At 40.3% G+C, this 13,380-nt stretch overlaps 1 protein-coding gene across 2 annotated transcripts in view; it reads left to right on the top strand.

The window, feature by feature from the left end:
- Positions 1-13,380, top strand: part of crocc2 (ciliary rootlet coiled-coil, rootletin family member 2) — a 46,700-nt gene that overhangs the window by 15,908 nt on the left and 17,412 nt on the right. For both annotated transcript variants that reach the window (XM_088078094.1, XM_042483944.2), the window contains exons 7-19: positions 824-968; positions 1,416-1,522; positions 2,077-2,283; positions 3,630-3,726; positions 3,908-3,997; positions 5,172-5,300; positions 6,203-6,402; positions 7,225-7,407; positions 7,855-7,999; positions 8,091-8,237; positions 9,379-9,609; positions 12,256-12,449; positions 12,923-13,050. In XM_088078094.1, the coding sequence (XP_087934220.1) occupies positions 824-968; positions 1,416-1,522; positions 2,077-2,283; positions 3,630-3,726; positions 3,908-3,997; positions 5,172-5,300; positions 6,203-6,402; positions 7,225-7,407; positions 7,855-7,999; positions 8,091-8,237; positions 9,379-9,609; positions 12,256-12,449; positions 12,923-13,050 (2,003 nt within the window). The remainder of the gene's footprint in view (positions 1-823; positions 969-1,415; positions 1,523-2,076; positions 2,284-3,629; positions 3,727-3,907; positions 3,998-5,171; positions 5,301-6,202; positions 6,403-7,224; positions 7,408-7,854; positions 8,000-8,090; positions 8,238-9,378; positions 9,610-12,255; positions 12,450-12,922; positions 13,051-13,380) is intronic.

The following is a 13,380-nucleotide window of genomic DNA, read 5'->3' as shown; positions in this document are numbered from 1 at the left end:
TTGCATCTATGTGTCAAATCAGGATTTCTTTCTTGGTGGCAGACCCGATTGATCATATAAACACAACCTTCCTCTTTCATTCCTTCAACAACCCTCTTGAAAAGGTCACTGTTGCAATATTTAAGCATATATATTCACCTGTTTCAAAATGTTTAAAAGTAGGTGTGTTTCTTCTTCCAACCACAAATGTGGTGGAGGGTTTTCTTTTTTGTCATGCATCTCTACCTCAGCTTTGCAAACTTTTGGTGAGTTAGTTGGTGAACAGCAAAGAGCTGACCATAATCAGAAAAGAGGCCGTGTGTAGTAAACTGCAGTAAAACCCCCAATTGCAATGCATATTCAGAGTGCGCTATTTATGCCCAAAGAGAGCTCCTGAAATCTGAATAATACCATCACATCCCACATGTCTTAATCAGAAAAGGCTACAGTCACACTAAAGCATTCAGCATCAGATTAATAATAATAGTGAAATGTTTGCGTGCATGTAAACGTAGTCATTGTGGCGTGCTTTACTGTAACAGGGTGTGTGTTTAGTGTGAGAATGATGTAAACGTTTTTGTAAATGACTCTGCAGGCAGATCTGGTTGATATTACATCTAAGTTGACACAGACGTTATAAAACTGTCTCACATGTTCACCCTGTAGTTGGCACGGGAGGATCTGAAGGCTGCAGATGTGAGAGTGATACGCTGGCGTTATGAATGACAGCGTTTGAGTGCTGTGGAAGCGTTATAGGAGGGTGTCATGAGAGTCGTTTCTCAGAGGTGAAATGCCAAATAGTCCCTCAGTGTTATTATGTTTTAATAAATAATGTTATTTCCAGGTGTGCCAGCCTCAGCCAAGTCAACTCTCTGCTGCGTGAACAACTGGAGCAGGCAGGCACCGTCAACCAGGGGCTGACAGAGAGCCTGTGGAAAGCTCGCGAAGACGTTGACTTGTGTGATACCCGTCTGCGCAGAGAGCAAGAGGTGAGAAAAACCGCAAGAATGAAGTGCTTGAGTCAGAAAAGCAACAGGGAAAGCTCAAGTTTATCCCTCTCTGCACAGAGATTGTGCAATTAAAGTCCTGTTGAGTTCACATGGGGTAGGAATTCCATTCATGGCCAGTTTTGTCAATTCGCTCTCATTCCCTGTTCGTTTCATTGCTATGATTTTTGAGTTGTTGTTTCCTGTGAAAACATTCCAACTGCTGAGGGGGAGGAAAATTTTGTGCAAACAATCTGGCGTTTGTGCTGTAAATGGGCTACATCTGTTGATTCAGGGAAATCCAATTATTTGTATGTGTGCCAGTGTGAGTCCAGGAGTTCCAGTATCGCATCTGTTTGGTATCACAATAAAATGATGGGTGCCATCGTTTGCTGCGAGCAGCCCTTTACCACCCACCCTCGTCCCCTTGTTGTGTGCTCCTCTCTGCAGACGTGCGCCTCCCGGCTGAGTCGTGAACAGGCTCGTGTCAGAGCTCTGTGGCGCCAGGCTGCTTCCCTGCGGAGCACTTTCACCCAGCTAAGGACTTTCACTGACAGGTGAGCGTGGCGCTCTGCCAGAATCCCTCCAGCGATTCAGGATCCCACAAGAACCCCCACCTCTCCTGCGTCTCACACTCACGGCTGCAACCAAAATCCATCTCTCTCAGCCAGGGATCAAAGTGGAGCAGGTCAACAGGGTCGCGGGTCCCCCTGCTCATTGTTTCCTCACTGGGGGGACACATGGCTTAAGGTGTCTAGTCTCACTGTTGAAATCATCCATCAGGACAGAGCTTGGTCTCTCTAAGACTCGCCCTCGGTCATGTTGAACCACTACTGACGAGTCATTTGCTTTAATAATGATTGCTCAGCTCATAGACAGCGGACAGTGCTGTAATTTAAACTGAAGACACTTCAAAGTGAGCGCTGATCCCAGAGCTTAAACGCTACAGACATCAATCCTCTTCAAATGCAAGCAGACAGTTTTTAAGTTCCACTAATGGCTCACAACTGTAGGGACAAAAAACAGCATGTCATGTGTCCTTAAACTTTCAGAGCATTCACATGTTTTGATATGTTCTGTAAATCCTAATGTAAATGATTCTGTTCAACAGGACGCTGTCTGATATGCGCGGCGAGTGTGTCGCTGCCAGCCGGCAGCTGCATGTTGCCTGCATGAACTTTGAGGCCAGAGTGACGCAGGAGAGCACCTCCAGCGGTGTGGGGATGTCCGCACTGGAGAGGCAGCTGAAGGAAAGGCTGAAAGAGGCCATGCAGCTTCAGGGTCGCTGGGATGCAGAGAAAATTGAGCTTAACTCCAGGTAGAGTCATCCCCAAATTCTCCAGACCTGTTTATCACACAGAGTTTCCTTCCTTTCTGTTGAAAATTGCAGCCAAAATGAAATAAGACAAAACAGCATTTAGTTTAAGAGCAGCTGGATGCTTGTTTTACTGAAACGACAGCGAGGCAAGTCATCACTCAACTTATCTCTCCAACATCAGTGCAGTTTTCACCATGAATTTAGGACTCAGTACTGAAAGTTATTGTTTGATTAAGAACATTTTAAGTCACCCCTGAAACCTACACCTTGGACGTACAGCACAAACCCCAAAGCCATGATTTTTTTTTTTGCGGTTTAGAGATTGGTCTAGCTTTTAGAACATGAAAAATAAGTAAAGTATCAACAAATAAATGTATGAACAAATACAAGGATAAATTAATAAATACAATACATAAAATCAAATAATTATACAAATTAATAGAATAAATGAATAAGTAAAGATAGCAATAAGCAAATGCATTAAAAAAATCAGAAATAAATAAAATAATACATTAATAAATAAATGTGAAAATACAATTATTATTATACAATTAATACATTAAAAAATAAATAAGTACATGATTGAATAATTAGATGCCTGGATAAGTAGATGAAATAACAAATAAATGAATCATTTGGAATAAACATGGCAATAAATAGATAAATGCAAAAATTAATTAATTAAAGTTGTTTATCAAACAGGACATAAATACATAAAGAAATACCTTCATTTATTTCTACATTTTTGTACAACTCCATTCATTTATTTTTTGTAAATGTGGCTTTATATGTTAATTAGATAGGAGTTCTTAACCTCTGCATTTAGTTGTTTCTGCATTTATTTATGTATTCATCCCAGTATATATTTGTATGTATATTTATTTGTTGATATTTATGTCATTTTTAGTCCTCAGCACTGCCAAACAGGACTCTTGGGATGAAAAATGCATAAACTGAAACTGAAATTCTGGGCGTGAAGTCAACTATAGTGCAATTGTTTAATAAACAGCAAAGTTCAAATTCGTCCTACAGTATGATTGAAAAGCAGACCAAATGAAATCCCCTGTATGGAACTCCAGAAGTCTGCGTAGGCGACGATCATTAAAATCCTGCACAACAAGCTATTTTCAGTGACTTCTCTCTATTGCGCTTCAGTCAGAGGACAGCAGGAATGTCGGTGCCTTTGTATTAAAAACGTTAGCTGGCTTTTGATCTCATCAGGCATTGTTAACGGCATGATTTTATGTGGAGAATATGATAGTGTTGATAGTGTTAATAGTGTCAATGTCGGTGTCAATGAAACAGTTCGTGTTTCTTTTTGTCCGTTTACATGCTTACCTGCGTAGGATCCTGCAGCTGACTGACACGGTGAACCACCTCCGCAGCCAGAACAGCGAGAAGGATTCCAGCCTCAACACCATGCAGATCAGTCTGGACAGGATGGTGGGACCCTGGGAATCATGCCTGGGAGGTGGTAGATAGACGGGTGGTTAAATTGGGTTGTAGTCTGGACCCCGGGCTTGATAAACTCCACGACTTCCTTGTCTAGAGGGGCTGCAGTCTGGAGAATGTCAGGCTTGCTCTTTGTATGCTGCTTATCTGACCTTAATGGTTTCCTGCTCAGGAGACGAGGAGAACAGAGGACAAAGCAGAGATGGAGGTCCTCCACTCAGAGATCCGAGCTCTCCAGAAGGTTTTATGTCACGTTCACCAGGTTAGAACAAAACAACACACTCTGTACGTTTACACACACAGTTTAGTCAAGCTGCAGTCGTAGCTCGAGATTAGGGCCTTTAATTGGACTAATGTCCTTGTCCCAGTATACAAGCACAAGGGGACATTTATTGACAGTTTTGTCCTACTTTGCCACGGAAGGTGGAGATATTCCCTTTTTTCAGCCAGCTACTATAAACCAATATTATTTATACAGTCTATGATAAAGACTGAATCACAATCATAACTATTTATTTGCAATAACTTTGGGGTAGAAAACGGCCGTCGTGCACATATAATCAAAAGGTGCCGAGCAAACTCTGCCTTCATTGAGTAGTTTTAAACCTACTAAAAAAAAATCAATATCCGTTTAAGTAAAGCCTACACTATATTTAGAATATTTTACCATAAAACAGCCCTACCGACGGCGATTTGAAGCCGTTCTATCAAAAACACCAGACTTAATGGCACTAAACGGCAGAGTTGCTGCTCTACCGCTGCCTCCATCAGCTGCTGTGGAAGATAAAGAGGAGAATATATTCAAATATAGTGTACACTTACACTGAGGCTGATTTTTTTAGGTGACAAAAATATGTTTTGCTGCAGCCCCGTCTACAACAGTTCATCGCTTAGATTCCATGCCGGTGTTGTGGGACTATACTTTCTTCATCAGAGCAGGAGTGTAATTTCTTTTTATTTAGAACAAATATAAAATACTACCTTTTCAAGTTGTATGTTCATCACCTAAGCCAAAAATAAAAACAGCTCCCTCCTCAGTGCTTACATTTTTTTAATGCCTTGCCCGTTTTGAAGCAGCCCTTCCCTCCTGATAAATTACGAACAGTCCTCTATCCCTAAACACAGAGGGAGGCCAAGTGGCCACTAGGAGTTCAGTTAAAGTCCGACTGAGATGTTTACATGATGGAATAGCTCGACTTCCAATTACATTATCTGGGTGTGTTCATCCGACTTCGAGAACTTTGATGTAATCCATTTTCAGCCGGACTAACGTGTTTATATGTATTTTAAAAGTCCAGATTTAGTCGGTTTAACACAATATATCAACTTTTTCTAGCATCATGTAAACAGACTGACTGAGTGAGGTTATGCATTAGGTTAACACGCAGGAAGATGAATGTGTTTATTCCGTTCTCTTTCGTTATATCGTTATCCAGCTGGTTGGCGGTGAGGCGGCTGGATCTGAGAGTGTGTCCTCCTCACCTCTTCATGTCCGCTCTCCTCTGAGGAACACGACCCTGATGGCCGTGCAGAGCGCTCTCTCCAAACACCACAAACAAACACAGGTCCAAAGTCTGTCTTTGCTTTTCTTTTGTGTTTTGGAGCAGCGGCTCCCAAACTAAGGGGAGGAACTCAAAAGGAATTAGAGGTTATAAAATCTTGAAAGGAATCAGATAATATCTGTATATATTTTGAAATTCTGTTTTTGTTTACTTTCTCAAAATTTTGCCTGATCATCCTGTGGTTGAACTGTTCGTGTACACGCTAAGGTCATAACCTAGAATGAGCAAATATGGATTGATTTTAAAGGGACAGTTCACCCTGAAATCAAAAACACATATTTTTCCTTTTACGTATGATGCTATTTATAAATCTGGATTTTTTCGGTGTGAGTTGCTGATTGTTGGAGATATCGGCCGTAAAGATGTCTGCCTTTTTCTACTGCTAGCTCACTGAGCTAACTAATGTTACAGCTCAGCCGAGGAGGATGCCATTAATGGTTGCACATCGTGCAGTCAGGAGCACGAGCCTCTCATCCATGAGTCAATGCACGCTTCCGTCTGCGTGGTGATACAGTTGTCAGATGTAGTTCAGTAGAAAGAAAACAGTTCCTATGTGAAACTGCTGATGACAACATCTGTGGATTATCTTGAGTAACCGCGTCATGATTTCTGGAAAGAGACATCACTGTTGAGTTATTCAAACGTATTTTTTGGTGCTTTTAGCACCACAAGCTGAGTGCCATCTAGCTCTGTTATATTAAGGAGAAAACAGACATCTTTATGGCCTTAACGCTCACAAACTTAACTAACACCAACACGATCCAGATTCATAAACAGTACAGGTATGAGAAAAAAATGTGTATTTTTGATTTTGGGGTGAACTGTATCTTTAAGAGTTCAGAAGCCAAAAATGTTGAGAACCACTGTTTCAGAAACTTACTGACATGTCACGCTACAAACCACAGGACCTGCGTGGGCGTCTGGACGCTGCGCTGGAGCAGGTGGAAACACTGCGCGATCACCTGCAGCAGAGGGACGCTGAGCGGAGAGAGCTGGAGCAGAAGATCCAGGAAGGAAGGAGGGACAGTCAGGAGGATAAAAAGGCTCTGGAGGAAAGCCTCCGAGACGGCAGCAGATGCCGCTGCTCACTGGAGCTCCTCTCCAGGTAAACTCTGGTCCTGCAGTTACTATCCTTTTTCTTGACTGTATGGAGGCTTCAAAGTAGTTATTTAGCTGCGTATTCAGTTTCATTTTTTCCAGACTTTGCTTCTAAATGTTGGTTTTGGAAAAATACAAATGATAACCATGGGGGATGAAAAATAAACCGTAAATACATGGATAAATACACAAATAAAGTCATAAATAAATAAATACAGAAAATATGAAAAAAAATTATAAGAAGATTTTTCAAAAATATATGTAAAATGTAGAAATCATTTAAATTATTTATTTATTTATGTTCTCTTTTCTCATCAACTTTTTAAAGTTTAATCAAGCATTCATATACTTACATTTCAGCATTTATTTATTATTTTATTTCTCTATGTATTTACTTATTCCTGTGTTTATTTATTTATTCCTTTATTTATGCATTTATTTATTATTTTTATTTATGCATTTATTTATTTTAATTTTTACTTACTAATTCCCAGATTTATTTATACATTCATTTTATTTTGTTAATTACTTTTCGGATGAATTTATTCCTGGATTTATTTATTTAGTCACACTTAAGTAATTTTTCATCCTCCATAGATGAATTATTATAGCTCAAGTAAGTGAAGCAAAATTTCCACTATAATTATAACAACACATTTAAATGTTTTGAAACCTCACCAAAAGTAATATTAATACAAGAAGTGTTTGTTATGATTCTTGATATTGTTTTTTTTTTTTTTTTTAAGAAATATCAAATGTTTTGATAATGATGATCATCATTGTGCAACAACTGACCTTAACAAACTCTCTGTACCTCTGTGTCTCACAGTGAGAGGAGCCGCCTGGAGAAGCTGCTGTCAGGGCTGCAGCAGGAGGTGGACTCCCAGCGCGCCGAGCTGGAGGTACAGCGAGGCTCATCACTGGAGCTCCAGAGACAGCGGGACCTCCTGAGGCAGCAGAGGGAGGATCTGGAGATGCAGCTGGCACGCCAGCGCACGGAGGCCCAGAGAGGGTACAGCACGAGCGAGAGAGAATGACCGTTACACAACACACATCCCGTCACCAGCGATTGTTTTCAAGCCCCGTTTGTTTACAGTTCAGATCAGTAACACATGTCATTCTCCGGCCGGCGAAGCACCCAGATGACAGTGGGATGAAAATGTAAATGATTTACATTGCATTACTGCGCTTATACAAGAGGAAGAGGGGTTTTTTTTGTTTTTGAGGGTTTCTTTTGCTCAAAAAAATTTGATTAGCTGAGAATTGGAGCAGGACATGCGATATAGCACAAAAGTAACTCCCTCAGTGTTCCTTCTTTTGGCACGAAGCATTTCTCCATCCCTCAAAGTGGAGATAGATTGCTGTTAAGGGATTTTGTTTATATAAATAATCTGCGTGTGTGTGTGAGACAAAGAAAAGACGTGAGAGAGTCATGTATGTGTTACATTTTGTGTCCCAGCGTGAGGAGTCTGGAGGAGCTTGAAGGGAAGCACTCAGATCTGCGCAGGGAGCTTGTGACAGTGAAGGAGGCTCTGAGTCAGGTCACCCTGCAGAAGGAGGTGCTGGAGGACGATAAAGCCAGCCTCGCTCTGGCTCTCAGCAAGGTACTTTGTTCTGCACCAGGTAGCCTGATCTGTATGACTAGATTCTCCCTGAGGGTATAAATCCATCTAATATTCATGATCCCTTTCGCAGATGGAGTCCCAGAATGCTGCACACGAGTTAGCCTTCACCAAACTGCAGAATCAGGAGGCCGCACTGAAAGATTCTCTCTCCAAAATGGCCGCCCTAAGCGAAGGCTTAGCCAAAGATAAAGTGGAGCTCAATCGTGTCCTGCTGCAGGTCAGTAGTTTTGATTTTGTTCATGAAAACTATGACTAAATATGTTCGTCAATGACCTGGTTTTCATGACTGAGACAAGTCGGCACCAACATCATTAAACACTAATCACATCAACATGCAATACTGTGTAGTTATGAAGCTAGAAACTTTATTAAAATCTCTTTATTCTGGATGACCAAAAAGAGGAGACAAAATAATTTTGATTTTATAGAGTTGTTATAGAGTTGAGTGCAGCAGTTCTGCTGTCCTGCTCTGCGTGCGCCATACCTGAAGTATGTCCAAACACTGAGCACAGTCACAAGGACTCAGAGTAACTTACAATTTAACTTAAAGTTAACAATGACAACCACTGGGCTTGAGAAAAAGAAACAAGGTTATACTTAAGCCCGCAAAAAAACTAATGCATTGCTCTATCAGAAAAGAAGCACCATTGTCATAAATACCTGGTAAAAATACCACAAACCTGAAGAGACACATGAAGTCTCATGATCCATGTCTGGATGTATTCCTTAAACTGATACCATCAAATCTTGAGAAACTTTCTGTAAAGCTGCAGTCTTATTCATAAAACGTTTTGTTTTTTAAAACTTTAATGTTTATTATGTTTTAGTTTGTATATACAGCCATAGGTTTCATTTGTTTTAACTTGTTATTTTCTCTCCATACTCAGAGAGATAGAAAGAAAAGCAAAGCAAAACCAACCATGAAAAAAAACAGAACAGTCATGGATATAGATGTATTTCTTTCACAGAAGGACATTTATATATATATATGTATATATATATATATACATATATATAGGCAAGTGATTAGAATAACATGAAGACACCCCCAGCATTCCTGTTCTATGTATTAAGTTCTTTTTTTAATTTATTTTTTTAATATATATATTTAATTTTTTTTTTCTATATTCGTACCTGTATTTATATTTACTTTATTGGTCCTTTTTGCCTTCTGCATTTTCTATCAGTTTGGACCCCGACATAAAAATAAAAAAATAAAGAAAGGTGCCATATCAGTTAAACTTTCCTTACTATTGAATGAAAAAATGACAAAATTAACTCTAGTCTGCAGTCTGTAGTAATGTTGATGAAAGGTCGAGTCGAACAGGACAGAAGTGAAATTTCAGTTTTTCTTCCAGACAGAGGGTGAGAAGATGGAGCTCGGTGAACGTAGACGGGAAGCTGAAATGGAGCGGGCAGCAGCCAGAGAGGAGACAGCGCGGGTGCAACAGGACATGATGGATCTGCTCACTGAGAAACAGGCCCTGGAGAGCTCCCACAGCCACTTTCAGGACCTCTGCCAGAAGTTGGAGGTGGAGCTGAGCCTGCAGGAGAAGGAGAGCGCTCAGGTCCTGGAGCGGCACTCCCAGGTCAGAAACCCCCGACCACTCAGCCTCCATTCTTCCCCCACCTGGGAGCGCCATGGTGATTTTATTAATAGCTTTCAGCAGGTTCATGGGGCTTGTTGTCACATTAAAATGTATCGGAGGTGCTGCGCACATCTGCTTTTTTTTTCTTTTAAATGGGATATGGAGAGCAGTTTGAGCCCCTCTCTGTGTTTTATGAGTAACTTGGGACATAACAAGCAAGGGATCTTCATGAACAAATGTGAACTGGAAAAGATAAATAGATAGACACATAATATCCAGTGGGAGTTAGTGAAAAACCCAATAAATTAACACCTAAAGTATTCCCATCCTTCCCTCAGCAGATCCACATCTCGTCCCCTGAAGAATGAAAAGAATCCTCTCCTGTTTTGTTATCTGTTCTGAATGTGAGACCGGGATATCCGTGTTGATCTCAGCTAAAATATAACAAACCTAAACAATTTGACAAATTCCATCCAAACATTTTTAGATAGCTTATCTGTCAAAATAAATCAGCTGTGTATAAAATAAGCTCTGGAGCGACCTCCACTGCACTGGGCTCATGTTTCATCCCCTCATTGGGCGCCACTCACAAAACATTGGTGTTCTTCATTCACTTTAATATTTATTTACCTGAGGAGAAGCAGAAAGACATCATGTGCTAATATTTAGTCAGTGGAGTTCATTTTAATTTGGCTAAAAATTGCAGTGATTGTTGCTTTTTAAGCAATTTGTTACAGTGACATACTAGAAGTTGCAGGCGCCCATAATAGACTCAAACACTGTGTGATGGTGTGTTAGTACATGGGCAGTGAAATATCATTTTAAGAGCTTACGATATGATACAATGCAATGTGATTCGATACAGCATGATGTGATACAATACAACACGATATGATACAATACAACACAATGTGATACAATGCGACATAATCTGATACAATACATTATGTGATACAATACGTCACGATTTAATACGGTATGACACAGTGTGATACGATACAACGTGATACAATATGACACAGTGTGATATATTACAATAAGATATGATATGATATGGTATGATATATGATATGATATGATACAATATGATACGATATGATACTATAATACTTGGGCAGTGAAATATGATTTTAAGAGCTTATGATACGATACAACAAGATTCGATACGATACAGATCAGTGCAAGATGGATTGATATGATACAATAATACTTGGACAGTGAAACATGATTTTAAGACCTTACAATACGATACGGATCAATATGATATGAATCAATATGATACGGATTGATAGGATTTGATACGATATGATAATACTGGTGCAGTGAGACATAATTTTAAGAGCTTACGATAGGATATGATCGGATGTGATATGATACGATACAATAATACTGAGGCAGTGAAATGTGATTTTAGGAGCTGCAATACGATACGATACGATACGATTCAATATACTTAATTATCCCTGTAGGGAAGTTTGTGTTGGACTGAGATGCTGCGTCCCTACATGTCTTCGCAGTCACAATAAAACAAACTACATATAAACAAAATAGCACTAGTTGTACCAAATCACACCAATAAAGAGCACATAAATATAAGAAGAATAAGAAGAATAACTTTATATATATAGCACCTTTAAAAATGAGCTTACAAAGTGCTTTGACAAACAAAGCAAATGAAATAGAAAGCCAAAGAGTCTTCTTGAACACAAGCTAGACAAAACTAGGGTAGAGTTTGGATAAAATTAAAACCAGAGGACATAAATTGACATAAAATGTCAATAGAAAGTAATTCAAAGAAACATAACAAAAATAACAACAACAGAAGCAATAAAACCACAATTAAAAGGAAATAAAATAAATAAAACCTAAAATAAAATAAATTTGTTTTTTTTTTTGCGCTGTTTTTGATTTTTGCTGCTTCCCTTAGATGCTTCCTGCTTACACTCACCTGATCACTGCCGTCTTTTAAATCCTGGCTTCACTTGCTCAGTGCACCCTTAAATGTCCTGAACACATCTAAATAAAAAGGAAATAAGAAAATCCAGGAAGAAGACGTCTCTGCACATACACACACCGCTACACACTTCTAGTGAGTCATAAATTATGTTTTAGAGGGATTACTTTTGTATGAGTCTTTACGTTGTCTTTTAGGAAAATCCTAAATAGTGTACCTTTAATAAATGCTGAATAAAATTCAGCAAGTTCTGCATCGACAGCACATGTTCTCAGTTCATTACTTTCCTTAAACACATAGGTCCTGTGGTGTGTCATAGTGATTTAAGTGTTAAATGGAAAAAAATCACAACCCCACTAATCATTTTTGTTTTGCTTCAGGCAGTGCATTTGTTATGGCCCTGCAGTTCCTACACACTGTCATGAATCGCTTAAAGTTTGTTTAATTTATGCGTCATAACAGCAAAAAGAGAAGGGTACGGGGAGTTCAGTGTTAGTGCTGAAAATGTGGCTGCATAACATGTCAAGGTCACGTGGTTCATTCTCAGTGCAACAGATACACAACACCGACCTGCTGCTCACTTACAACAAATACAGATATTAAGTTTGAATGCATTTTATAATTTACTCTATATTCTTTATTTTGTCTGCTGAAAGCAAAAAGTAAATTAATTTGTGTTTGTCGGTCTCCAGGTCAACAGGCAGATGCAGGCTGTGTCAGAGGAGCTGTGTGCGTGCAGGAAGGAGCTGGAGACTCAGACCACATCCCTAAAGAGAGCTACCCATGACAGGGAGGAGCTGGCCAAGGACAGGGCTGCTCTGGATGTCAAGCTAAACTCCGCCGAGCGAAAGGCCTGTGGTCTCACGCAGGAGCTGGTTGCACTTAGGTCCGTGTGGGTTTGTGCATTTGTGTGTTTGTGTGGTTTTGACCTCTAAAATGTTTGCGACCAATTTGAGATTCAAAACTGCTTTTCCCAGTGATTGCATTCAGCACAAGAAACAGTGAAACTGTTTCTGTCGTCATCGGTTGAGGTCAGGGTCAGGGATTGGGTTAGGCCTGTATCGGTTATGGTCGAGAGTGTAACGAAAGTCAGTAAATCTTGTCACTATGAAGAACCCAGTGTTTGTGTTTGTTTAAGTCAGACCAACTGCCAGTGTGTATTTAAGGTCCTTTTGACTTTTTTTAAGCATTTTTTTTTTACTTTCTAAAGCCCTGAGAGTCACATGTAACAAGAGTCTTTAAGTAACATGGTTTTATTTGGAAACTGCTCATGATGGATCATTGAATTTTATGACCTACACCTCGTGGTTCAAAGGTGTTTTTTCTCAGAGCTCAAACCACTTTGCCGCTGTGTTCCAGAGCGGAGAAGGAGTCCCTGGAGACGGCTCTGTACGAGAGCCAGGAGCTTGCCTCGTCTCTGGAGGCCGAGCGCACCAGGATGGAGGGGGAGAGGCGCAGCTTGCTGCTGGCTAACGAGGCCTTGACGCGTGAGTAGCCCCCTCCCTCAGAGACCCCGCTGTCGTCCGTGCCAAGCCCCCTGGCCATGAAGCCTTTCCAACAGCCCACTAGAGATCCATATTTCAGCTGTGAGCTCTGCAGCAGCTGGGCTGTGGGATCACTGGGGCTGCTTTCTCAGCTGACCAGGGTCCCTCCACTCCGCACAAACACACACGGATCAGATAAGTCGTGTTAAGCTAGCATGTTCCATGTAAATCCACGGATGAGTATAACCTATAAATAAAACTGTAAATAAAATCTTGCTGATCCCGAGCATCTCCATCTAATAATCGAGTGGGATTTTGATGGAGATCGGATGC

Source organism: Plectropomus leopardus, chromosome 5 (assembly GCF_026936395.1).
Source record: "Plectropomus leopardus strain MGB_pleo_1.0 chromosome 5, ASM2693639v1, whole genome shotgun sequence".
NCBI classification, from domain to species: Eukaryota; Metazoa; Chordata; class Actinopteri; order Perciformes; family Serranidae; genus Plectropomus; species Plectropomus leopardus.
The sequence above is the reverse complement of the archived record's forward strand: the minus strand, read 5'-3'. Positions and strand labels throughout refer to the sequence as shown.